General features: G+C 38.2%; 1 protein-coding gene across 1 annotated transcript; it reads right to left on the bottom strand.

The window, feature by feature from the left end:
• Positions 1-1,584: 1,584 nt before the first annotated feature.
• LOC130723222 (vacuolar protein sorting-associated protein 54, chloroplastic) lies at positions 1,585-24,588 on the bottom strand. The gene is made up of 19 exons (XM_057574191.1): positions 23,629-24,588; positions 23,208-23,270; positions 22,461-22,540; positions 21,078-21,195; positions 20,412-20,486; positions 19,780-19,936; positions 19,554-19,642; positions 18,823-19,076; positions 17,995-18,166; positions 17,816-17,899; positions 17,333-17,730; positions 16,914-17,067; positions 15,882-15,963; positions 15,666-15,745; positions 10,659-10,820; positions 9,524-9,591; positions 8,909-8,989; positions 8,563-8,816; positions 1,585-2,167 (listed from the first exon to the last, which is right to left on the bottom strand). Exons 1-18 carry the CDS (start codon positions 24,346-24,348, stop codon positions 8,678-8,680), a joined length of 2,976 nt encoding a protein of 991 aa, XP_057430174.1. The 5' UTR covers positions 24,349-24,588; the 3' UTR covers positions 1,585-2,167; positions 8,563-8,677.
• Positions 24,589-27,700: the final 3,112 nt, after the last annotated feature.

The raw sequence follows: 27,700 nt of genomic DNA, 5'->3' as shown, positions 1-27,700 counted from the left end.
TAAATATAGTCACAAGTTCAAAAAAAATGAAAAAACATGAAAATAATTAATAATAAACAATCGTTATAACTCACAAGTTGTCAAACTCATATTCCACTCGTCTCTTTTTTAGTTACAAGAGGAAATATTCCACTCTCTAATTATAAGACTTCATGTGAACAATTACGCTTATTAAAAAAATATGTAATGAGACTAATTATCATTTTGGTATACAATCTTTCATATTTACTTTTAACTCTTTCATCATTGTATTAATTGAATCTCACCATCTCTTTAATATTATCTCACTCTCTTAATAAATGCAATGGGTAAATATGGAAAAAAAATAATAACCCGTTTGTACGAGCCGGGATCCTCTCAAGTGTAAAAAAACTTGAGAGTGTCAAGTTTTATCATCTCACCATTAACTTTTGATAATAAATGAAAAATAAAATAAAATAAAATTAATTGTGAGATGATGAAACTTGACACTCTCAAGTTTTTTTACACATGTTTGTACATGTGTGTTTGTAACAGTGTAGATATGTGTGTTTGTAACAGTTTAGATCATTATTATAAACTTGTAGGTGACCACTAATGTGGACCAATTTTAAAGTAGTCTAATTTTAGACCACTTTTTTTAACCTGTTATAACAGGTAACACATCTTTTTTTAAAGAAATTTAATATATGATATATTTTTAATGATATTTTTTCTTAAAAAAAAAAATGTGTTAACCTCCTATACTCAGTCAAAGTAGGTGGTGTAAAATTACACCACCTAAAAATGGTGCATATTAGGTTCTCCCTAAACTTGTAAGCATATTCACAGATATATTTATTGGCATACTTAAATGTCGGGTATTATGACACTATTTTAATATGCTACAAGATTATGCATAAAATAAGTAAAATAATAGAACACATTTACATTTTCCGATGTATAAAAAAAAAACCCGTTTATGCTAAAAAAAAACTCAATCGACGAGTTCTAGTTACACAGTATAGTTAGGTCTATTTCATAAAAAAAAAAAAAACAAGTATAGTAAGGTCTATGCGTGCCTTGCTGCTTAGTTTAGGTTAGGTCCAACAGGTGTCCAAACAACAAATTCAACTGAAATCAAACTCATCGGGTTTACTGGTTTACATGCTAATCCAACACGTTAATCCGAACCAACTCATTGTTTTGTAATCGTGATGGGTTGGTCCGACCCATGTGCTCTCCTAGACTAACTAGTAAAGACAAAATAACTTCGAACGAAATAACTGGGTATTAACTGTCGAGTAACGGAGTTGTAGAAAATATTAAGAAAAAACAATTGTTGAAAATTATATTCCTTTTTAATTATTAACATATTAGAATAGCTCCTTTAGGTTATTTAAATAATTCATTTAGTGAATAATATGTATCCCTATAACTTCTAATGAAGAACCATTTTAATAATAAAATTTGAATTTAATATTACATAAATAAATTCATCTGCCTAAAAAGTCAGTAACTACGATGGTAGATGAGGTAGAATAATGAAATGATACCTCAAATTATATTTGATGTGGCAAAACATGTATACATAAAATAAAAGATGCAACTTGTTCACTCAATAGATCAAATTTAAACTATTAAAAATGCAACTAATTTTCGAAGAATCTTAAGAGTGTACAACATTATCAATAATGGCAAGAAACCAAAGCCAAATGGCATTCCTTTACGACACACCTTGCAAATGTCGTATCAACACTTTCCTCAGTTCTTGCACGGGTTGTGTCCATAAACCATTTCAAGTGTATGTATACTTAGCATTATGCTGTTGCAAGGGCTTTGTCGCTCAATGGGAAAATGAAAAACAGATTTCTCTCTATTAAAGCTGCATTCCATCAGAGAACCCGAAGCATTTACTTGAACAGAACATATATTTTGCTAATCACTACATTTCTCGAATCATGTATATATTGATCAATCAATAGCCATGGCTGAAGTGATGGGGAGGAGGATAAGTAACCCAAAAAAATCATTCATTCACTAATTTCATATCTATTCTCAGCTTAACATCACAATTATGGAGACAGCAACCAAGAAATGAATATAAACACTGACTGCTACAAAACCTTTGTAAAATGGCCAATCACAGCCGCACAAAGCTCAGAAATTATACATTACCTTGTATATCTACCACAGACCAACCAAAAGCCTGAAAAAAATGTGATAAAGGGATTCAGATTTCGTCTCAGAAAGTCAAGGAACTACTTTGTGTAATGTTTATCACAACTCAAAAATAAGAGATCATAAATAACATAATTGGGGTAGGCAAATTTAACTAAGTTCCCCCTTGACTATTCATATTTATGAAATCAATTAAGTTTAAGCCTTTTGTAAGGTCACTTCTTATCCACCAAAGCAAACAAATACCAGTCAAAAGTCCCACCTAGCCAACTATGTTGGCCAGTTGGCCCTATACAAGCAACATCAATAACTGTCAACCAACCTGCATGAATATATAGCCATTGCAGTGTGCAAATTCCATATGTAATTTTCTGGGTGTCTGACTCATTTTACTGATGGGATTTATCACCACGTAAAGTTACTTTAGCTGGTCAGCCGATTACTTAAGAATAGCAATTATTCTAATTCCTGATGTTAGCAATGTATAGCGATGAAACAGAACCATTTTCTTATCGAGAAATTTTACTTTTCTTCATCTTGTGGGAATTGGAATTAATACCTGTTTATCTACTTTTATCCATGTGGGGGGAAAGAAACGTTTGTATTAGTATTCAGCTCTAAAGTTTACTTTGCATGCTGCCTGCACTATGCATGTCTACAAAACTTCTATTTTTGCCCATTTTGATGAGTCATCATTCAAGCATGTTCACTCAATAATTTGCTGTAATGATGTTGAAAATCTTCAACTGAATTTCATTGATTGAAAAGGTAAAGATTACAATGAGTGATCTCAGTATTTATAGAGAATACAAGGCTTGCTAAGCAAGCTACCAACTCTAACAGAATCAGTTATGTGACAGCTGTAATGACAGCTCACATGACAGCTGTATTGACAGCTCATTCTAACAGAATGTAACTAACTCAAATATTAACTATACTACTAACAGTAACTAACTTCTTAATCAGAGTAATGTGTACTCTACTCTAATAGGCCCCCTCAAACTCAAGGTGGGGGAGAAAGTGATTTCTCAATCACATTGAGTTTGCCACGAAGAGTTTCAAAACGAAGTGGTGATAGAGCCTTGGTAAACAAATCTGCCAGCTGATCAACAGAAGGAATGTGATGCACAAAAAGAGACTTGTTGAGAACTTTTTCCCTCACAAAGAAGATGTCAAGCTCCATATGTTTAGTGCGAGTGTGAAGAACTGGGTTATGAGTCAAAGCCACTGCACCCATGTTATCACAAAACACCCTAGGAGGAGAAAAAGGAATCTGCAACTCCTGCAAAAGAGACTGAACCCACAACAGTTCAGCAGAGGTATTAGCTAGGCTCCTGTATTCGGCTTCAGTACTCGATCTAGCCACCAGGGTTTGCTTCTTTGAGCTCCAAGAGACAAGGTTGGGACCAAAAAAGACACAAGAGCCTGAGGTGGATCTCCTGTCATCAGGATCTGATCCCCAATCTGCATCACAAAAGGCCACAAGAGGGACTGGAGTGTGCAAACTACAAGGCTTGAGGTGCAGGCCATGAAAGAGAGTACCCTTAAGGTATCTTAGGATCCTTTTAACAGCCTTCCAATGCTCTTCTAGAGGCTGACTTAGAAACTGACAGACTTTGTTAACTGCAAAGCTAATCTCAGGTCTTGTTAAAGTTGCATATTGGAGAGCACCAACTATTGATCTATAGAGAGTTGGGTCAGCAAAGTAATCTGCTCCATATTTGCTGAGTTTTGCTCCACTAACCATGGGAGTAGAGATCCCCTTGGCCTCTCCCATTTCTGCCCTTTCAAGAAGGTCAGTTATATATTTAGTTTGTGTCAAAAGCAAGGACCTGTCCTGAAGATGATGCACTTGAACACCAAGAAAGTAGTCAAGTTGGCCTAATTGCTTCAAGGAAAATTCAGAGTTGAGGTTCTGCACTACTTTCTGAACCAGAGGCAAGGAATTGCCTGTAATGATAATATCATCTACATAGACTAGTATGTAGATGCAGCAAGTTGGAGTGTAGAAAGTGAAGAGAGATGGATCACATCTACTTGGTTTAAAACCATACTTCACAAGGGCTGACTTCAATCTGTCAAACCAAGCTCTTGGGGCCTGTTTAAGGCCATAAAGAGCTTTGTTAAGTCTGCAAACAAGAGATTTGTCTTCATGCTGAAATCCACTTGGTTGCTGCATGTATACCTCCTCTTGAAGAGCTCCATTTAAAAAGGCATTATTCACATCAAGTTGATGAATATGCCACCTCTTAGTAATGGCAAGGGAAAGAATGAGCCTAATAGTTATAGGCTTCACCACAGGGGAAAAGGTTTCTGAATAATCAAACCCCTTGACTTGATGGTAACCTTTGGCCACAAGTCTGGCCTTATACCTATTGATGGTGCCATCTGCATTTTCCTTCACCCTAAAAACCCATTTACAACCAATTGGCTTCCTATCCTTGGGAAGTGGAACCAATGTCCATGTATTGTTAGCAAGCAATGCATCATATTCAGCCTTCATTGCAGCTAACCACTTAGGATCTTTGAGAGCTTGCTTGGTGGTAGCTGGCTCAGCTTGAGTGAGCAGTAAAGTTGGAAATAATCTGGGCATGACTATGCCAGATTTTGCTCTTGTCTGCATAGGGTGAGTATTTCCCACTGGCTGAGGAATAGGAGCAGAAGAGGAAGAACCAGGCGAAGCTACTTCAGCTACTTCAGTGGCAGTAGCTGCTGGTGTAGGTGGAGATTGTTGCTGAACAGAAGCTTCACCCTGAGAAAAATTCCCAGAAGAAGAGGCTGCAACTGAGTCTTGACCTTGAAAAGGCTGCTGTTGCTGAACAGGAACTTGAGGAGCTAAAACAGGAATTTCTGAAGGGATTCCTTGTGCAGATGAATCAGACCCAGCAGAGAAAAACAGGGTAGGATAGGGAAATTTAACTTCATCAAAAATAACATCCCTTGACACAAAAATCCTACCATCACCATCCATGCATTTGTACCCTTGATGAGATGATGAGTAACCAACAAACACACACTCCTTGGACCTGAGTGACAGCTTAGAGTGTGTATAAGGCCTCAAGTGAGGATAACAAGCACAACCAAACACCCTAAGTATCTTGTAATCAGGAAGAGTCTTGAACAACTTGAAATAAGGAGTCTCATTGGCCAAAACAACAGTAGGAAGACGGTTAATAAGAAAAACTGCAGCCAGGAATGCATGATCCCAGTATTGAGAAGGCATTTTAGCAAATGCAAGTAATGAAAGGCCAGTTTCTATGATATGGCGATGCTTCCTTTCAACACTACCATTTTGATGGTGTGTGTAGGGGCATGTCAATCGATGCACTATGCCAAGCTTAGCAAAATGAGATTGTAAAGGTTTAAATTCAGTGCCATTATCTGTTTGGACAGCCTTTATTTTCAGATTAAACCTTAACTCTACCATAGCTTGGAACTTAAGAAAAACAGAGGAAGTTTCAGATTTGTGCCTAAGTGGATAAATCCATGTGAAACGAGAGTAAGCATCAACACAAGTCAAAAGATAAGAGTAACCACAAGAAGACTCAATGGAGGAAGGACCCCATAAGTCAGCAAAAACAAGCTCTAAAGGTGTAGCATAAACAGTAGTAGAAGAGGAAGAGGGTAACTTGTGAGACTTTGCTACACAACAAGCTGAACATTTAGAAAATTTTGCTTTATTAGACAATGATATATTACATTTGGACAAAGCAGAATGTAAAGCCTCATGATGAGGATGACCTAGCCTACAATGCCACAAGTCATAGGCAGTAGGATCTACATTATTAACAGAAGACACAAGAGAAAATGAACTAGCACTAGGTACACTTGAAGATGAGCTAGCACTAGGTACATTGGACAAAGGAACTGAAGCAGAAAAGACAGATGGAGCAGCTACTGGTGAAACAGATGTAGATGAAACAGATGAAGCTGGAGGAAGGGTTGGAACATGCATCCCTTCAAAATTGTATAAACCATCAGGACCAACAGTTCCTTTGAGCAAAACCCAAGAAGTTTCCTGACATTTGACAACACAATAGGATGAGTGAAACTCAAAAAAGACATGATTATCACGAGCAAACTTGCTTACACTAACTAAGTTCTTGGTGATGTTAGGAACTAGAAGCAGATTATTCATAGTGAGTGTAGTGTGTTTATGATAAGGAGATGGAAAAGAGGCATGTCCAACAGAAATAATAGGCAAACCTTGTCCATTTCCCATGTAGATATGATCATTACCATTTAGGGAAACACTGTCAGAAACAACTGAGGCATCATTGGTAACATGATGTGTAGCTCCAGAATCTGGAAACCATGAGCTAAGATTTGCTGCAGCAGGAGTGTTAGTACCAGTAGTAGATGAAGTAGGTCCAGTAAGCATAGCCTGTGGAGCTCTAACTGGAGGATTTCCAGGTCTTGATCCACCAGAAAACTGAGAAGAGTTCCACTGTGATCCTCCAGATGGTTGGAAACCAAACTGCTGAGCAAAATTTCCCATGCCTAAACCTTGAGGAAATTGACCAAACATGTTTGGAAAGCCTCCATACTGTGATGTACCAAACTGAGAAGGTACACCAAATTGTGGAACACCACAAAATGGAGAGAAGCCAAACTGAGGCAACATCTGAGAATGCATAGGCAGTGGCATACCAAAACCAGTTGGCTGCAAGCCAAACATGCCAGTAGAACCAGTAGAACCAGATGATGAACCACGATGGTAGCAAATACTAGCATCATGCCCATACTTCTTGCAAATCTGGCATTGAACACTTCGATTTCCTCCTCGTCCACCGCGAGAGTTGTTACTGCCGTTGCGACCACCGTAACCGCCACGAGAACCGCCATAACTGCCGCGATTATCGTAGGAACGATCATCGTAGGAGTTTTCAGAGGAACCTGAAGCATAGTTAGCCTCAGAGGTCGTCGGCGACGATGTTGATGAAGAAGACGACGACACCGGTGCAGGTTGCGTCGCCGGTGACGCAGCTTGAGAAAGGAGCGCTGACGGAGGATTCGCACTCAACTGACGCGTGCGAGAACGCTCAAGACGCGCTTCATGCGCGATAACCATAGCTTCAGCTTGCGAGATCGTGCAAGGGAACTCGCGACTGTAGATGATAGTCATGAGATGACTATACTCGTCGGGAAGACCATCAAAAATCGCTTCAAGGTGCTCGCGAAACGATACAGGATCTCCGATCGAGAGCAGAGCATTGACGATGGCCTTGATTCGCTTGAGGAACTCAGAAGCAGTCTTCGATCCCTTGGTTATGGATCTCAATTCCGATCGCAGCTGCGTCGATTGTGCAAGCGATTGTGCTTGAAAGAAATCAAGCACAGCTTCCCAGATCTGCCAGGACTGAGTGCAGTTGACAACGGTTGGAAGCACTGATGAAGACAGAGACGAGAGAAGCCAGGTGAACAAAGCAGAATCCTGTTGATCCCATACCTGATATGCAGGATTCTCTACTGCATTCACGCGATCCTCCTCACTGAGAAATCGAGGAGGAATATCAGGATGAACAAGAAAATTCTGCAATCGATGAGTTCTAACGATGCCTTCAACGTGCTGCTTCCATGAGAGAAAATTGGAATCATCAAGCTTCAGAACGAGCTTGTGAACCAGAGAAGAAGAAGCCAATTGTGGTTGAAGAACTGCAACTGGAACAGGAACTGCAGTTTCTGGTGCATGACCTTCATCAGCCATGGTGATGAAGAAGAAAGAGGAAAAAAAAAACGAAAATCTAGAGAGAGAGATCTTCAAGGATCGTACTCAGCTCTTGATACCATGTTGAAAATCTTCAACTGAATTTCATTGATTGAAAAGGTAAAGATTACAATGAGTGATCTCAGTATTTATAGAGAATACAAGGCTTGCTAAGCAAGCTACCAACTCTAACAGAATCAGTTATGTGACAGCTGTAATGACAGCTCACATGACAGCTGTATTGACAGCTCATTCTAACAGAATGTAACTAACTCAAATATTAACTATACTACTAACAGTAACTAACTTCTTAATCAGAGTAATGTGTACTCTACTCTAATAATGATATCAAATTAATATTAGGCATACTACTCTTACAAGATTATATTATCATAGAAATAAAGCTGAATAATTTCATCCCAAAGTAAACTGGAATTCAGACATGCCACAAATCAAGATTCCCTGCAGGTAAGGAACCCTAAATTCACAGCAGTCAGATGTCCGGAGCCTCAGATCTTATCGAATAATCTCAGACCCAAAGGTGCTGACTGTACACATGAAACTGGATCTCTATATCTCAGACGTCCAACTCTGACTGTACTGAATTTAGGATTCCCCACCACAAGAAAGTGGACCCTATTCAAATTTGTAATGATTAAGAAACAAGGGTTCATAGGCAAAAGCAACAAGTCAACAAAACTTAGCAATAATATTACCTCAATTTAGTGTTACACGAAAATGCAGGGTGAAGAAGGTTTAAATCACCCCCACATCTTCCAAAGCACGTTAGCCTTCCCACATAAGCAATGAGTTGCTACTTTATAATACAGTCTACTGAACAGCATCAGACCCAAATCTTTGCACCAAGAATTCATCCAGCTGACCCCAGTTTGGGGTATCAGATTTACCTAAATCACCCGATGGCAATGACCGTATGCATTGAAGAATGTGTTTGATGTCCCGAGATAGTCTGGCAAGTGGTGGAATTTTTAAGAAATGAAAACAAGATGACTACATTTTTAAAACTTACTTCCACATGATACAATTTAGAAAAGTACATACCTATTCTGTGCTTGGGAAGTGCTTATATCAAATCTTGAAAATGCTTCGGAAATTTGTGAGTGAAATATAATGACCACTTGCCTGAAAAATAGCAAATTCGAGGAGTAAATCGTAGGAATTCATGAGGTTAGAATCAATTTCCTTTATAAGCTGAGAAAGCAGCAGTCTTTCTTCCTTTCCTTTTAAATAAGAAACAAAAAGAAAATTTCTTACATTATTCATCACAAAAAATAATCCATAACCAGGACATTTAAAACAGTGCAATTACTAGCAGAAGTAGCATCAGTAGTCAGTACAAGAGATGATTGGAGGTAGTATGATGGTTATGGACATTAGTTTGCACTCTTCAATGTAAAATTCATAACAAAAGCTACTAAGCTCTGCTTTTGTAGAACAATCAGGTTTCTTACCAACTAATTATAGTTAAGAGCTAGCACAAATCAGTCCCCTTCCATCATAGAGATAATAATAAACAGCTCATTGTTTTAAGAACCATCCCAGCATTAGAAATAACAGCTACCACATAATCTGTTCTTTTCTCTCAACGTCTTGATTATATTCCTCTTTCATTAAAATATAAGGATAAAGAAAACAAGGAGAATTATTAGATCTTACCTGAAAATTGCATGAACATCTTCATCATTCAAAGTTCGAGACAAGACACGTTGCAGGTATCCAACTTCCTAACAAGTTAATGAAATAAATGTTAATATTGTAAGATTGCTTTTGGGGACAGGTGGGGCATAAAAATGGAGCTAAAAATGTTAATCTCAAAGCACCCCATCCCATCAAATATATGAACATACCTAGAAGCACATTAAGTTAGTTACATGATCCATATTTATCTTTAACCTTTATAAAGGTATTGAAGTTCAGCGCACTCAACTGATAGCACAATTCTATTAGAGAATTTAACAGACTCTTCACAGACACCATTTTACATTTGACAAGTCAAACAAGTTATAGTTAACCACTACTGAAGTGGTAGTGGACTAGTGGTTAGTTAATTAACCGAGAACATATTTAACCAGTAAATACCTATATATATATATATATATATATATATATATCAAATGAATTTTAAAAAGGACTGGTAATATAATTGGGGTTTAAATTCATGGCGAAGTTATTAAACTTCTTTGCCAATTAGTTGAAGTTCACATCTATAAGGAGTCAATATTTAATTGGACAATGCACAATAATTTCCCTATTAGTTATGATAAATCTAGTGATCCACCATATTCCCTCTAGGTAGCTTTTTTTTCCCTCTTTTGGATCCATATAAATAAAGCTTTCTAAACTACAAAATAAGAAGACACAAATTACAAATCTCAATCAACTTTAACTCGAGCAAACCATAAAAGCAGGTAAGAAAAAAAATAAGATAATATTTCAAAATTGAAGCCTCCCGAAGGAGTGTTTCCCAAGAGCCTAGTCCATCAACAAACACTAAAAGCAGGAATTTTGGTAGTGGGGCCTATGAGACAACCATTTGACAGCGAACTAATTTATAACCAGATGCACATATGCAAGTTGAGATTAATAATCAGTATCAACTAATACGAAGAGTTACAAATAACAAAATCAAGAAGGAACTGAGATAAACTAGAAAAAAATGAAAAAAACTTCAGGAATGAGAAGAAACTGAAAGCCTTATGATGATACAAAAAGAAAGGATTTCAAACAGTGAGCAAGTAAATAACCGGGACTTAGAATGAAGCAAAATAACCATTTACGGATAATTATTAACCTTTGTAAGGGACCGAGCAAATTGACTAGGCTGGGGGTCAGCTTCCTCAGGTCTATTCCAACTTTCAACAATTTGAGGCAACCCACGTAAATGGACCAGTAATCTTTCTCGCATTATCTGAACTAATTTTGAATGTATTTCATCTCTGTGAACTTTATAATCCTGGAAGAAAAAATATAATGGTAAATCAATGTCAAGAAAGAAAAGATTCTTAACAGATCTTGAGTTCCGGTTAAACACTCATTGCATGTGATCGTGATTGTAAACTGCATGTATTAATGTAACAGGACTGTTGGAACTGTTAGGATTCTGTTGCAACAGAATTGTTGGTTGTCAAAAGAGTTCACAATCAATCATAATCTCTAGTTTTACTGAGACTTCTCCATAGTTTCTTCTCCTGCCTCTTTCATTTTCTATCACTTCCTTCATTTTCTTCACTTCCTCAGCACTTACAAACTCTAATAATCTATTCCTTTTCCCTTCCTCTTTTACAATATTTTTCTCTTTCTATTCTATCCAAAGGAGAATATAGAAACAGTGAAAGGGTGATTTAATGGAATGTCTCTTTCCTCTTATTCAATACTTAATAAATGTTCACACAATATGAGAAATTTCTTACCCAGGAATTTTCATAACCATAAGCAGCAAAAGAAAAAAAAACATAATACTTCCAACAGTGCAGTTCGTTAATATTAGAGTATACTACTCGTGTTAAGTAAAGCTACTGATTGTAGCTGAGTTAGTGTGTTAGTTATGCTTGCTTAGCTGTCAAGCTTAGCTGGCATAACAGAATTTAGAGTTAGTTGTTAGAGTTTGTTAGAACTGTTAGTTGTTAGAGTTTGTTAGAACTGTTAGCTTGTTCATCAAGCTTTATATTCTTCTATAAATACTGAACTATGGTTCATTGTATTATTACCTTTGAAATGAATGAGAATTAGATTTACAGAGTTCTGAGTTTTCAACATGGTATCAAGAGCAGGTCACGATCCTTGAGATCTCTCTCGATTTTCTTTTCTTCTCCTTCTTCTTCGTCATGGCTGAAGAAATTCCAGAGATTCCGATCCCGATTCCAGTTCCAATGGCTCAACCGCAGTTGAGTTCATCCACGCTTGTTCACAAGCTTACGTTGAAGCTTGATGATACAAATTTTCTTTCATGGAAGCAGCATGTGGAAGGGATCGTTCGCACTCACAGGTTGCAGAGTTTCCTTTCTCATCCTGAGATTCCACCACGATTTCTCACTGAAGAAGATCGTGTGAATGCAGTGGAGAATCCTGCATATCAAGTCTGGGAGCAGCAAGATTCTGCTCTGTTTACGTGGTTACTTTCTTCGCTTTCACCATCAGTGCTTCCTACTGTGGTGAATTGCTCTCAGTCCTGGCAAGTCTGGGAAGCAGTGCTCGAATTCTTCCACGCACACGCTCTCGCGCAGTCAACACAACTGAGATCTGAGATTCGATCCATCTCCAAGGGATCGAAGTCGTGTTCTGAGTATCTCAAGCGTATTAAGTCGATTGTTAATGCGCTAATCACGATTGGAGATCCAATCTCCTATCGTGAACACTTGGAAGCAGTGTTTGATGGCTTGCCTGAGGAATACAGTCATCTTCAAACGATTGTGTACAATCGTGAATCACCGAGTTCGATTTCGCAGGTTGAAGCGATGATTATCGCACATGAAGCGCGTCTTGATCGCGCTCGTACTCGCCAGATCTCGACAAATCCTCCGTCGGCGCTCCTTACTCAGGCTCCACCGCCACCAGCGACTCAACCTCCGCCGTCGACACCGTCGCCGGTGGCCTCTGAAGCAAATTATGCTTCTGGATCTGTCGATTCTTCCTATAAGGATCGTTCTTATGATGATCGCAGTGATGATCGCACTGGATCCTATGAATCGCGTGGACGTGGTGGCTACACTAGCAACAATGGTGGAAACAACTCTCGTGGTGGCTACAATGGCCGTGGAGGAGGTAGAGGTAATAATCGCAGCGTTCAGTGTCAGATTTGTAAGAAGTATGGACATGATGCTACTGTTTGTTACTATCGTGGTTCTTCATCATCGTCCACTCCTTCTTCTGGCATTTCTGGAATGAACTCAGGCTATGGAATGCAATTTCCTAATTTTCCTATGATGCCTATGCCTCAGTTTGGCTTCTCACCTTACTGTGGATCTCCTCAGTTTGGTTTTCCCACTCAGTTTGGTCAGCAACAGCAGTTTGGTCATGGAAATTCATTCTCTGGTTTTCCTTTTGGTCCTCAACAGTTTGGATTTAGTCCCTTTGCTGGTACTCCATGGAGTAATTTTCCTTCTCAGTTCAACAATGGAGGACAGAGGCCTGGAAATTCCATTGCAAGGCCTCCACAAGCTATGCTTACTGGCACATCACAGGCTGGAGGATCTGCTTCAGCAAACCTGAGCACTTGGTTCCCTGACTCTGGTGCTACTCACCATGTGACAAATGACTCCTCAGTCATCTCAGATAGTGTCTCCCTCACTGGTAATGACCACATCTTCATGGGGAATGGACAAGGTTTGCCAATCCTCTCTATAGGATCTGCTTCTTTTCCTTCTCTTTATCATAATACAACCACACTCACTCTTAAAAATCTGCTTCTAGTTCCCAATATCACCAAGAATTTGGTTAGTGTAAGTAAGTTTGCAAGGGACAATCATGTTTAAAATTTATATCTCAAGGGATGTGGTTTTTGATGAATTCAATTTTCCCTATCCACACATGTTCACTTCCTCAGAGGTTCCTCACCCAGATCAAGGGCTTTCTTCTATTATTTCTCTGGTACCAGCTGCTGTTCATGGTCCACCTCAAGCTGTTAATGCTCCTCCACTTTCACCTCCCTCTTCAGGGGACACTCATCCCAGTGGTTTTTCAGTTCAGCAGCAGCCTAGTCACTCACCTAGTCATGGATCATCTTCTGGATCAGCACAGCCAGGTCATAATAATTCTGCAACTTCTTCTTCTACTGGTGCAATTGCTTAGCCCATTGGGAATGTTCATCCCATGCAAACAAGGGCAAAATCTGGTATTGTCATGCCCAGATTATTTCCCACACTTCTCCTAACCCAAGCAGAACCTACAAACTCTGCTCAAGCATTAAAGGGTCCTAAGTGGAAGGCTGCTATGCAAGCTGAATATGATGCCTTGATGGCCAATGGAACCTGGACTTTGGTTCCACTCCCTAAGGATCGAAAGCCTATTGGCTGCAAATGGGTATTTAGGGTTAAAGAGAATGCTGATGGGACAATTAATAGATACAAAGCAAGGTTGGTGGCCAAAGGATATCACCAAGTGAAAGGGTTTGACAACTCAGAAACTTTTTCTCCAGTGGTTAAGCCAATTACTATTCGCATAATCCTCAGCTTGGCTATCACTAAGAAGTGGCACATTCATCAACTTGATGTGAATAATGCTTTTCTTAATGGGGCGCTTCAAGAGGAGGTCTACATGACACAACCCTCTGGTTTTCTTTGTAAAGACAAGTCTTTTGTGTGCAGACTGCACAAGGCTCTCTATGGCCTCAAACAAGCCCCAAGAGCTTGGTTTGAAAGGTTAAGGGCAGCTCTAGTTAAGTATGGTTTCACTCCTAGCAAATGTGATCCTTCCTTGTTCACTTTCTACACCAAAGGTTGTGTTATCTACATTCTTGTTTATGTAGATGACATTATTATTACTGGGAATTCACTGCCATTAGTTCAACAAGTGGTGAAGAATCTTGATTCAGAATTTTCTTTGAAGCAGTTGGGGCAGCTAGACTATTTCCTAGGTGTTCAAGTTCATCATTTGAAGGACAGATCCTTACTTCTTACACAAACAAAATACATCAATGATTTGCTTGAGAGAGCAGAAATGGGGGAGGCCAAAGGCATATCTACTCCCATGATTGGAGGTGCTAAGTTGAGCAAATATGGCTCAGATTATTTTGCAGATCCAACATTGTACAGGTCTATTGTTGGTGCTCTGCAGTATGCTACTTTGACAAGACCAGAGATTAGCTTTGCAGTGAATAAGGTTTGCCAATTCCTCAGCCAGCCCTTGGAGGATCATTGGAAGGCTGTCAAAAGAATACTTAGGTATCTTAAAGGCACCATACATCATGGTCTTCACCTTAGGCCTTGTTCCTTACACACTTCTGTCCCTCTTGTGGCCTTTTGTGATGCTGACTGGGGATCTGACCCTGATGACAGAAGATCAACCTCGGGCACTTGTGTCTTTTTTGGTCCAAATTTGGTCTCTTGGAGCTCCAAGAAACAGACCTTGGTTGCTAGATCTAGCACAGAGGCAGAATATCGCAGCCTGGCCAATACATCAGCAGAATTACTTTGGGTTCAGTCATTATTGCAAGAGCTTCAGGTTCCCTTTTCTCCACCTCGAGTATTTTGTGATAATATGGGTGCAGTTGCTCTCACTCATAACCCTGTTCTTCATACTCGCACCAAACATATGGAGCTTGATATCTTCTTTGTGAGGGAAAAGGTTCTTGACAAGACTCTTTTTGTTCATCACATTCCTTCTGAAGACCAGATTGCTGACATATTCACCAAAGCTCTTTCCCCTACTAGGTTTGAGTATCTTCGTTCCAAACTCAAGGTGCTTGAGCGGGTTCCTTCTCCCCCACCTTGAGTTTGCAGGGGTGTATTAGAGTATACTACTCGTGTTAAGTAAAGCTACTGATTGTAGCTGAGTTAGTGTGTTAGTTATGCTTGCTTAGCTGTCAAGCTTAGCTGGCATAACAGAATTTAGAGTTAGTTGTTAGAGTTTGTTAGAACTGTTAGTTGTTAGAGTTTGTTAGAACTGTTAGCTTGTTCATCAAGCTTTATATTCTTCTATAAATACTGAACTATGGTTCATTGTATTATTACCTTTGAAATGAATGAGAATTAGATTTACAGAGTTCTGAGTTTTCAACAGTTAAAAAATGCAACATGTAAAGAACAAACATCTGAATAAGCCTCATACAAAAAAGAGTGAAGGTTAAATAGCAAGTATGTACCTGTGCAACTCGATCAATTTCTGAAAGCAATAATGATTTTCTAGTCTCCGGTACTTTGAGAAAAAGAATCTGCCGAATTTCTTATACCAGAAATGAACAAAGTTATAATTTGATCCATACCAGGTTAAAACAATGTATTAAACTCGTACAAAGCCAAGACATACAAAATTTCCTATCATTACAAACATTATAACTTTTAGGAGCGTGAATCTGTACCAGGAATAATAGCATGTATAAAACTAATGACTTGACTTGCCAAGGCCAGGTGTTTAGAGGTGATGGACTTCAAACCAGACACCTGTACACAGGATATGAAAATTTGGAAAATTAGGGCTGAATGAAATTGATTTCATTGCAACAATACTGAATTACCATACATGATATGTTAAGGAATTCTATGCTATTTTAGAATGAAGAATATTTCTCTGTTCTATCTTAAAATCCCTTAACTCTAGTGATCTTTCCTAATCACACAAATCTATTTCAATTACAGATCATTACAGAAGTTTCCTAAAATAATCTTCCTAAAATATACACGATTTCCCAGACCACCCCTCAAGCTGGTAATAGTTGTTTTCCAGTTGAAAGTGGTTCCTCCTTCTTATGCAGTCTGAGCAGCAAGGGGACTGTTAGAGCCTTATTTGTTCTTGTATTATTTTCTGTCCACAGCTATGTACAGCATGGGGAATGATAGACGTGTGTAATTAGCATTAGGGTGAGTTTGTTTTGTATGCAGTTTTTCAGTTTGGATTGTTAGTGCTGACCTGGCAGCAGTTATAACTGCCGGTAGCTTATAGCTGAAGCTAGTACAAGCTATAAATACAGCTTTACTGTTGCAATCATGTAATATATACAACGTACAGTTCGTATTCAGTTTTCTGGTTTACTCTTACTGTTTCTAATAACTAGATATATAAACTAATTATAAGATCTAGTTAAAAGGCCAATGTTGCGCCATGTCATTGAATTTCAAGCAGTGAAGTGTCAACAAGAGCAAAAGAATAAGTATATCAGAAAAGAGAACAAGAGTGCTGTGTTGAGGTGGATCAACGAGCAAACAATAGAAAATTCAGTGGAAAAAAAATCAAACTTAAGATAGTCTGATAAAAAAAAGAGGCAGAGAAGCCTCAAAACTTTAGATGAAATAATCATGAAGACTTTATATATATATGCGTAATACACAGATACATAATTTACATTTACATTTCTAAAAGGCACCAACAGTTCAGAGCACAATACAAGTACTACCTGCATAGCACCAGCCCCAAGCACAAGTTGACATGTTCGTGTGTTGAAAAACTTCAAGATTTCCGCTACACGGTGAACAACTTCTGAAGACAGTGTTGGCAAAACGTTGTTCATATCGATGTATTCTGACAACATCTTCAGCAATATTAAGCCACTGGAAGAAAAGAAGAGAAATCAAGGCACTTCTCAGTTCTCGCAGCTCACAGGACAAATAAAAAAAGGGTAAAAGAATTTCTTTAAAAGAAAGGGAAACTCAAAGATAGTGAACTCCAGATTAAGAGTCAGTATATTATATTAAATGTAATAAAATAAACAAGTATACCTACACCCGCTTATTCACAGAGAAAGAACAGTGAAATGTACAAAATAAGGAATGGAAGGTGCATCCAATGGGGAAAAGTTGAGTCCAGAAAACTAACCAGTTTACCATGTGATAACCAACACCTTTGTACAAAAGGGCCTGAGACACAGATTTTTTATGGTCTTTCTCGACATTGTTGTTCTGGGCTGATGAAATCCTATTATTCCCTCTATTTGGTTCCACAGAATCAACAAGGGGTTTGGATCCATCCGATCCTGCACTTTTCCTGGATGTTTCGATGGAATTAGTCTGCTCAACCTGATGTTCAGCATTTGAATGTACAGCGTCCGCATTGTTATCACTGTAACTGTGTGCATTATCTTCCTCAGTGCCATTAAGGTTCCCAGAAGTCAATACATCAGATGAAAAAAGTATATTAATGATGGATTGAAATTCTTCAGGAACATCTATCTCCACCCATGTTTCCTGGTCAAGCAATGCCTTAATTTTCGCCATCTAAATGCATAGCACCAGATATTAGTAAAGATTTACAAAGATTTTATGATAAATATAAAACAAAGGAAGCAGCATTTAAACTAACCCGAGATTCATGCTGAAAATCAACAAAAGCCTTGGCCTGTGACTGCAGTGTCCCACGAATGCTGTATCCCAATCTTCCACCAATCTGTTAATTTGAATATGGGAATTGAATCATGGGACAAAAACCACATAATTTGTAATATTAACTCTTATGCTTTAAGGCAATATAAAGATATGTACTTTTTCAGTAGCAGTAATGAACTCCTGGGTGATGTTGTATATAGTTAGAAACTCCTGCAATTTCAACCTAGGATGGAGAACAGCACGGACCCCGAGAAGCTTTGCCCATCTTCCATGAGCAGCATCGCACGCTGCAAAGACAGCTTCTGCGTTTTCTCGCAATACATCAGCTCTGTTTAGGACCACAGTCTTTGAGAACATCAAACAAATTGGACAACAACTAAAATACAAAGTTAGGGCAGCAAGCAAACAAGATCTAGAATATATTCACTTTTAAAAGAGTATTTTGTCAGTGGACTCGTCGTTTTCGCCATTTTTGTCATTTTCTCAACTTCATTTTTGTCATTTTTAAAAGAGTAATTTGTCATCAATTATCAGCAAATAAGGGGAGCAAACCATCCACAAAATGTCAGCTACAAGAAAAATTTAACAACCGAACTATAGATAGTTTTACTGAAGCAATGCAAGAGATTCTTCAGATACTGATGTGCTTGTGTGACCACTCAAGTCTTAGGGGGTGATAATTATTCAAGGTCATTTTTTCTCTTAATTGTTCCCTCTCAACTTTTCCCCCATTTCATATTTGGTAGCATACATTTTCAAATGACAGGATAGTTCTATATTGTTGGAAGTATAAAACCATTAATTTGCTTTCACCAAACTGATTAAACTTTAAAGATAACTGTCTCTTGACATATAAAGGTACATTTAATTAATATTTTTTCTTGAAATTACTCAATTAAATGTTTTTTCCAACCTAAACACCAAAAAGAATCCTGAAAAAGCTTTCTATTTCAAATCTGTTAGAACAAAGAGCCTGGATTTAACCTGAAATTTTTTGACATGTTTGAGGAGCTCACTGCATCAATTGTTTTTCCCTGGAAAGGACCCTTGGCAACACTTCTTTGTGGTGAATATGGCAACAAAGTAGTACCATGAATCTCACTTTCTTGAGATATTTCGGCGGCTACAGCACCATGAGCAATTGCAGCAGCAACTGAGTCAGCAGCATAATGACCATCACGGTTGCTCAAAATCCATTCAATGGCCTTTTTCACTTCAGCAGCCCGCACTAAATGTGCCTGCAATCACTAAAAAGAAAAAAAATCTTATTACATCAATCTTAAAATCTTTTTCCCTTTAGCAATACAGGCAAGAAATTATAAACACACACCCTGATAGGGAACTGCATGAACAGTACTCGTGAACAGTAGCAGTTAGGAAGTTATTATTATTTAATTTATTAGTTGGGTAATTTTATGATTAAAGCAGTTAGTTAACTGCTATGGTTTGAATTTAAATCATATAGGAGTGGTTATAAATAGGAGTTATGTAAGATAGTTGGGATTATTCAGAAGTTGTGTGTTATGGTGGGAGAGGTCTGGACTCTCAAATTCCAGAATTAGGAGAGGCTGGCTCTCGAAAACCAGAGTTGTATAATTATTCTATCATAACAATTCGGTTCCTATCACACCCTCAACATTATTAAAACTAAATACGCTTCAAAGGTGCAAGAATTATAGTCTAGATGAACACAACAATGGTCAAGTACAAATTACCTGCACTATCATGAAAATAGCACTCAGAAGATGCACAAAGCAATCAGATGATAGGCTCCTTAACTTGCTAGCAAGTGATGCACCTCCACCTGAGTCACAGTTTAGCATAATAGCATTAGAAAGTTGGAAGGAGAACAAAGCACATAAAAACACGAAAGTATAAATATTTGCACGTCTCTATCTTCTGATAGCCAGACATCATTCATTATGCAAAATAAATCCTCACCATCTGCATCTGCAGCTCTGTCTCCAGAAAAGAATTCTGATTCCGAGCCCCGAGCAGCAAGAACTGGAAGTAACTCAGCAACAGCAGTCTTAATAGCACTCTTCATATCAGCAGTCAGTGTATCTCGATAGAACCTCAGAACAGAGGGGAGTTTAGCCTGGCAATAAGGAGATCATTTAAGCAAATAAAGCTAAACCCCAGAAAACAAATTTTCCAGTTCTCAGACGAAATGCCAAGGGAGATAAAACACAACCAACAAAGGAGTACACAAACAAGGGTGGAATATTTTGTTCTTAAAAAAAATAACCCTCTTAATTTCTTATGATATCAAATCTATGATACCCTGAAAAACTTTTAGGAAGCTTAAAGAGGTTCATAGACCTCTCATCATGTCAACGCAAAAGTATTAAACATGTATAATGTGCTTAACCACACACAATAGTTATCTGTTGGTTCAGTTACAATAAATTAGAAGCTATTGTATTCAGCATAACCATATAATATAACTCTCAGTTCATTTGTAACTAATGTTACTGTTCCATGATCGAGCTGATCCTGTAAATATCTGTAAGCTGAGCACATCTGAATAATGAAACCAAAACTTCACATCTAAAAAGATAGATATTACTCACTGTTCTAAGCAACCCAATTACAGTAGGAAGAAGACGATCTTTGAAATTAGTGGTTTCTTCTTCTTCTAACTTTACCTGGTTATGAATCAGAAAGAAGTTAGAGCACAAACTACACCCTCAAAACTTCAAATATCACAATTCACACATAATACAATTCATACATACACAAACTACAGCAAAAAATAGTATCAAGGTAAAGAACAGAATTTAACTTCACATTGTAAGATTTTGATCTGCTCAAATATCGGACTAAATGCCAAAATAGTACTCAATTCCATGATTGTGCAGGGTGTAAAAATTAATACACTAATAAATAATAATAATAATAATAATAAATAAAGAGCTTCATTTATCCTGCTATTAATACATGTTTCTGCGATTAATCTACACTCCAATACATATAGAAGAATATGGAGTTTGAATTCTGCACGCGTGTTTTACAATTCTAATTTCAGATTCAGATAATTCTAATCCCTGACAGAATCATTTGGATCTCAAACACTCCTCTAAAGTCAGGTCTTTCAATAGGGAAAATACGAATATACAATTAATAAGATTAATAAAAATAATGAAATGATACAAATTCACATACCATATACAGTTTTAATGCAGTTTTACAACTAGATAGAGGTGTTAAAATAGAAGTCACTGAAGATACAATCTTACTTCATCATCCTTTCCATTCATGGGAAGGGAAGCCCTTGCTTTAGCTTTGGATAAAATAATCACATCCGTTTCTGTAGCATCATGTAAAGAAGCCCGAATAAACTCTGCGGAAAGAATGCTGCAAAAATAGTGAAATACATCACTAGACATCCAATATAGAATATAACTTCAGTCTTTTTTCCAGAAACACACAATCTATTTTAGATATTACCAAAACTCATGATTTCAAAGTTCAAAGCATCAATATACAAAGAAAACATGTTTAAAATAAGGCTAAGCTGAACAATATTCTAAAATAAGAATCGAATTAATTCATAATCACAAGAAAGAAATTAAAGAAATGAGTTTCACTAGTCAATTCCTTGTCTCGAAGACATGAGAAATCATAATATCTTTTATCAAGACAAAAATCTAAATCAACTCATTCTATCATTCTCGGAAACTAGAATAAAACATTTCAATTGGCTTCATATCAACTTATACTATATATTACCACAACTACGACTTCAAAACAAGTGACTTGCATATTCTTAAATTAATAATTTAGTAACATACTTGCCATTTCAAGATTTTGGCCTTGTCATTCAATAATTCATTACTCTTCTTCATCCAATAAAATACCATAATGCTTAGCATCTTAGTATTGCTGTTTTGTTCTCTTTTCTTTTTTAATAGGGAGATATTGCTGAAGATGATCTCATTATCAATACTATCCCTCATAACTTAATTTTTGATCGAGCTCAATGGCGTAGTGTGATCCATATAGCCGATCTCACCTAGTGGGATAAGGGCATAAGGCTTTTGTTGTTATTGTATTGAGCAGCACGGAAGTGCTCATGCCAAACTTTCAAATGTTATAACATAAAATTCACTATTTTTGAATTTCACTGGGATAAAGTAATGTTTATGGCTCCCAATAGTGCTTAGTTAAGGACTCTCTCAAAGTTAAACTTGATAAATACAAATAAAGACCGGAAACCCTAGTTAAGTTGATCCACCTTTCTCTGCTTTTTTTTTAAATGGATGTATCTTTTAGGACAATATCTTAGTTTTCAACTGGTGTACTCCTCTACTTTCTATACCTAAACCATTTCTTTTTCAATCAAACAAGGTGAAAAGACTTCACGCATAGGGCATGTGCAATCCTGAACATTATTCAAACCATCACCATCTAAGATGAAAAACAAAACAAAAGGAGCTATCCGAACAAACATTATAATTCAACCTTATTCTCTTCCAATTAATATTTGGTTACGAAAATCAAGCAAAGAAAAGCACTGTCGAATGAATTTTCAGATGCAGGTTAATTGAATAAACAATCAAAAAGAAAATAAACAGTAGCATACACCACCTGGATAGATCAGGACATCACTAAAGACGTACCTGTTTATGGATTCTATAAAGCCTATTACATGATCTCTAAGATGACGAAAGCAGTGTAGACCAGTGAGCTCATCTCCATCCTATCAAAGTTACAGGAAACAAATAAGATAGACATTAGTAAAGAATATTTCCTCCATCCTTCAGAAATTCCAATCTTAAATCATAAAACAAAAAATCAATTTTGCATGTCATAAGCAGACTTCAAACTTCAAAGGATACTAGCTGAGTTCAACAGTGATTACATGACCCAATAGGTGGAATTAGCTACATGGATTAAACAACACCGTAATATTCTATCATGAAAAATGTCTAAAGATAGAACATTTAAATTCATATCTATAAATGGTTTGGTGTATAGTTTCTCTTGGTGTCCCTCTATCTCTAACTATTGGTCTACCTTATCTATGCGCCTATATAAGTCTTCTCCACATATCCTTAAATCACCCAAAAAGAGACTCTACCATCTTTACAACAATGAGTTCTACCTTGAATTTCTCTATAATGCTTGGATTCCTTATTTAATACAATTATAATATCTAAACATTAGAACTTCAGCCTGATAATTTCCAGGCATTGGTTATGACATAGACTACTAATATATAAATCATAAGACGTCAAGACTAAGGATCCTAGTCACGACAATTCAAACACATATAAGAGTATAAAAAATTAAACCAAAGACACTATCATGAAAACACGTTAATTGAAAATACTATATTCATGAGATTTCAGATAATGATTAAATACCAGCAACTGTTGCAAATCATCGGTTACATCCAGCGCTCCAGCACAATCTGCAGACGCAACAAGCTGTATCACAGCAAAATATATCAACTTGTACAGGATTTTCCATCATAAAACAGTAGCAATTCATAATCAAGAATCACGATAACTAAAAATAAAGTAAACACCGAAAGACAACAAAAATGATCAACCGTGAATCAACAACCAACAAACTAAATGACCATGATACTTGATTGATTCACAATCACAAGTAAACAACAACAACAACAACATAAAGTAAACTGCAAACACTTTCCCCATAATTCAGTGATGTTTCTGAAATCCACAGCACCAACACTGAAATCACTCCATTCTAAAATGGAAATGTGACTAGAAAGCGAAATCAAACAAAGCAATGAATGGAAAGCAAAGCAAGAGTACCCACCAATTTGAGAGCAGAGAGGGCTTGATTGACGTACAAAATGAGCCTGAGTTTCTGCAGAAGCGCCAAGAGGTTCGTCCTGGTAGCATTGAGCTGCTGAATCTGCCTCGCCGACTCAACCAAATCGGAATCGATAAGCCGAACCGTATCCTTCAGCTCCCGAATCCGCGCACACCCTTCAACGATCTTCGCATTAAGGTCCTGCAACTGCCCTTGAGCCTCAAAGAACGACGAAGACCGCAACGAGATCTCCTTAACAAGGTGCAGCTCGACCACATCAAGATACTGCGATAGCTTCTCCTGAAGCGCGGCGTTCTCGGAGATGGCGGAGAACGGGCACGCGGCGCGGAACGTGGAGCCATCCTCGAGGCGGAAGTCTTCCTTGAAGTAGAGCGAGGGGACCTCGCGGAGACAGGCGACGAGAGCCTCACCGGCGGCGGGTTGGAGATCGGCGATGATCTCGTTGGTGGCGTGGTTGCGGATGTGGTGGAAGCGGTGGAGGGGATCGGCGACGGCGGAGAGGTAAGGGAGGAAGTCGGATCGGGAGATGTCGGAGGTGGATTTGGTGGTGGAGATGAGGGCGAATTCGGGAGGGGAGATGGTGGTGGAGGAGAGAGGGTTGTTGAGGATGGAGGAGAGGGATTGGATTGAATTGGAGGAGAAGGAGAAGGAGGGGGAGGTGGGTGACCTTCCCCACGGTTGTTGGGAAGGTGGGGAATCCATGGAGGGTTAATGGCGGTGCATTCAGTTATAGTGAATGAGATTTGAGAATGTGAATGAATGAATGAATGGTGGTAGCTAGTGATGTAGAATGTGATTGGTTTGATGATTGACAAGTGGATTTTAGTTTGAATTGGAGTGGGTTGGGTTGGGATCTGAGGGGAGAAGAACTGGGTTGGTTGATTTGGAGAGGAAATGAAATGGAAAGGCGATCAAGGGAGAAAACAGTGGAGTGGGTGGGGGAAAGAAAGAAAGAATATTGAAAGAAAATTAAACGGGGAAGCAATTATTTATTTATTAATTCATTGTTTATTAGGTCGAATTTGTATAGATATATCCTTAAATAATGTGGACCATATTTATTTATTTGATAAGATCTACATATTAAGGGTGTGCATATTAAGCTCTAGCACTTAAATTATAAAAAAAACTTATATAAGTTATTTTAATAAGGGAAGAACTCACATGATTTTCTATTAAAAAAATTCAACAAGAGGTTTAAATATGTTTCATGCCTAATGAGTCACATCTAAATCTAAATTGGTTCATGAAAAAAATTCGAAATTTTAGGTCTCGATTTTTTTATTTGAAATAAGGACAAGTGATGTTTGATGTTTACATGACCATGTTTTAACTCAATCACCATCTCACGTGAAAGACCTAGTTAGATCTGACTCTCAACATATACTTTTTTAATCACTTTTAGTCATTCTCTTATCTCTTCTTCCTCTTCCCCCTGGCACCCACAACCTTTCTCCACCTTCAACTATAATAAAGGGAAAACGTTGATTTTATTGAAACAAGCACTTAGATACCCAAAAACAAAGGGATCCGAGACAAATCTCAAAGAGTTTTGATTCATTCGCACTCAATTATCTCTTTCAATCTCGTTTCAACCAACTTTCTATTCACATATTTCACTTATTTTCCTATCACATCATTTACCGTATCACTCATTTCTCTTAAATTTCTCCCTATATCTTTATTGGTATTGGTGGAAAAGATGTGTCAACTAAACACTTTTCAATCTCAAGTGACCAGTGAGAAATAAGAACACCTCCCCCCCTCAAGGAATAAACTCACCCCTGGTGCTGCATAGAGGATTTCGGCACGAGAATAAGGGCTTAAGACCCCAACAATTGTGTATCATCCAGAGGTTTAGAGAATATATTGAAAGTGTGAGACTTTTAACATGTCAATGAAGGGGAGCAAGTTTAGCTAGTGGAGTAACTCTAAGAATGGAATTGTTACAATGGAGAGAATAGATAGAGCTATAGATATTTGGGTGGAAAAAGAAGTTCCCAATTGCTCTTGTTTAGTAAGCTCTTACCACATCCCCATTATGTTGATCCCATATCCCCACCTCTTTTTCCTTGCTATTGATGTACTATCCAATATCCTTATTAAGGCTGACTCAAGGTCTCATTCATGGGATTAGACTAGACATATCTGCCTCTTATCTAACACACCTCGTATTTGCTAACAACTCTTTACTATTTGCTAAAGCTTCACTACATAAAGTATACCAAATCCAATCTATTATCAATCAATTCTCATTTTCCCCAGTGCAAAGGGTAAACTCAGCCAAGTCTAAGCCGATAGGCAGTAAGTTGCTCCACCACAACGTTAGGTCTCAATTGATAGCAATCTTCCAAATGCAGTTATGAATAATCCTGTCAAATATCTTGGCCTCCTTATTGCCTAGGGTAGGTCCAGGATCGATTCTCTAGCATGGATCAAGGAGAACTAAGCAAACTGGAGGGTTGGAAGAAGTAATGCTGAATAAGGTTGGAAAGAAAATTTGGATCAAAGCCGTCATTCAATCCATCTCAACCTATGCTATGGTAGTCGTTAAATTTCCAAAAAGCTTATGCAAATCCCTAAACTCAATTGTGGCTAAATTCTAGAGGGGGGGACAAAATAAAGATAGAGGCGCATATACGGGAAAAACAAGGATCTTTCGGGCAAGAATGAGAGAGGAATGTGATTTAGAGATTTCAACTACCAAAACCTAGCTCATTTAGCTAAGCAAAGCTTGGAGAATTCTTGCTAAACCTAATTCACACTGGGCCAAGATACTGAAATCTATTTGCTTTCGTGATCATAGCTTCTATGAGACAACCACTAACCTCTGAACTTGGAATAGTATCGTTGAAGGGAGGGTCTTCTTGAAAAATAAATGGAAGATGGGCTTCACACACAAATGTTTGGCAAGATAGTTGGCTTTGGACAAGGGAGTTTTTGAAGATCTTAAAACGGGGGGAACATGAAGCTACAAGAACTGCTGGATCAAAATAAAGGAGGGTGGAATCTGACCAAAATTATAGAGATTTTCCCTGAGGAAGCTGAGAAAGATTCTATAGACCCCAACCAGGCTCACTAATGGGAGGGATTCATTCATATGGCAACATGCTAAGGAAGGGGCCAATAGCATCAAAACTGGTATCACATAGCAACGGAGGGAGCTCCTAAGCACACTAGGGACCAGACTAGTTCTATGATAACCCCCAAGGATGAGAACATCTGGAAAGCCCAGATCCACCTCAGTCAATATGTATCTTCTTTTTTTTTTTGGTCAAAGGATTATAATCCATTCAAAACCCAAGGGGTTGCCTAACGGCACTTACAACATGCGAGAATAAATCTCAACGAGCGATATCGCAATGCAATACATAAGCAATTTAAGGACCAAGCATGCACACTCAAACAACAAAGTTGAACATCAGCTAAAAACATGAAGTAAAAACCCCAAGGGTCAAATACAAAAGCTCCTAAACCTCCAAAATAGCAAAGAGAGACCGATTGACTTCGGAGCGGATAAGCTTAAGTCTTCAATTTTAAATAACGCTCCTGTTTTAACAACTCTTCGACTCTGCCGGAGTTGCAATTATGCAGCTATCAAGGAAGCACAAACATGGCTTCAGCAGCATCAACAGGGACAAACCAGCACCTCTAAAAGTAAGGAGAAGTAGGAAGCTTTTGCAGGAGCAGGAACCAAGCGGAAAAGGTTGAAGCAACCTAAGACAGTGATAAATCAACTGGACCAAAGGAGGAGGAAGTGGACATGAGCGCAGACATGGAGGGGCTGGCGCCGGCCGCCGTGAACAGTGGTGCAAAGGGGCAAAGGACGACAGGGAGCACTCGCAGAACTCCACAATCACCCCAAACTCCACTTCAAAAACTAGTCAGAACAGGCAAAAGCTCTCACCTTTAACCCAGATCTATGCCAGAAAGGATACATGAGAGGAAAGCCTCAGATCTTGGTGGTAACGGAGGCCTGGCAGCGGTGGTTTTCGCGGATTTGTGGCGGTAGGGCGGTGGTCTGTCGAATCAACATCTGCAGCAGAGCTTCCAG

The sequence above is a fragment of the Lotus japonicus genome, chromosome 6 (assembly GCF_012489685.1).
Source record: "Lotus japonicus ecotype B-129 chromosome 6, LjGifu_v1.2".
Taxonomy (NCBI): domain Eukaryota; kingdom Viridiplantae; phylum Streptophyta; class Magnoliopsida; order Fabales; family Fabaceae; genus Lotus; species Lotus japonicus.
This window is presented reverse-complemented; position numbering and strand designations above follow the sequence as displayed.

What these genes read in the sequence shown, in the direction of transcription:
- LOC130723222 (XM_057574191.1), bottom strand. Translation starts at nt 24,348, where the DNA reads ATGGATTCCCCACCTTCCCAACAACCGTGGGGAAGGTCACCCACCTCC. An exon ending in ATTTTCAGCATGAATCTCGG is followed by an intron (nt 17,731 to 17,815) that starts GTTAGTTTAAAT and finishes CTATGCATTTAG; the next exon opens with ATGGCGAAAATTAAGGCATT. An exon ending in GATGTTCATGCAATTTTCAG is followed by an intron (nt 8,990 to 9,523) that starts GTAAGATCTAAT and finishes GCTATTTTTCAG; the next exon opens with GCAAGTGGTCATTATATTTC.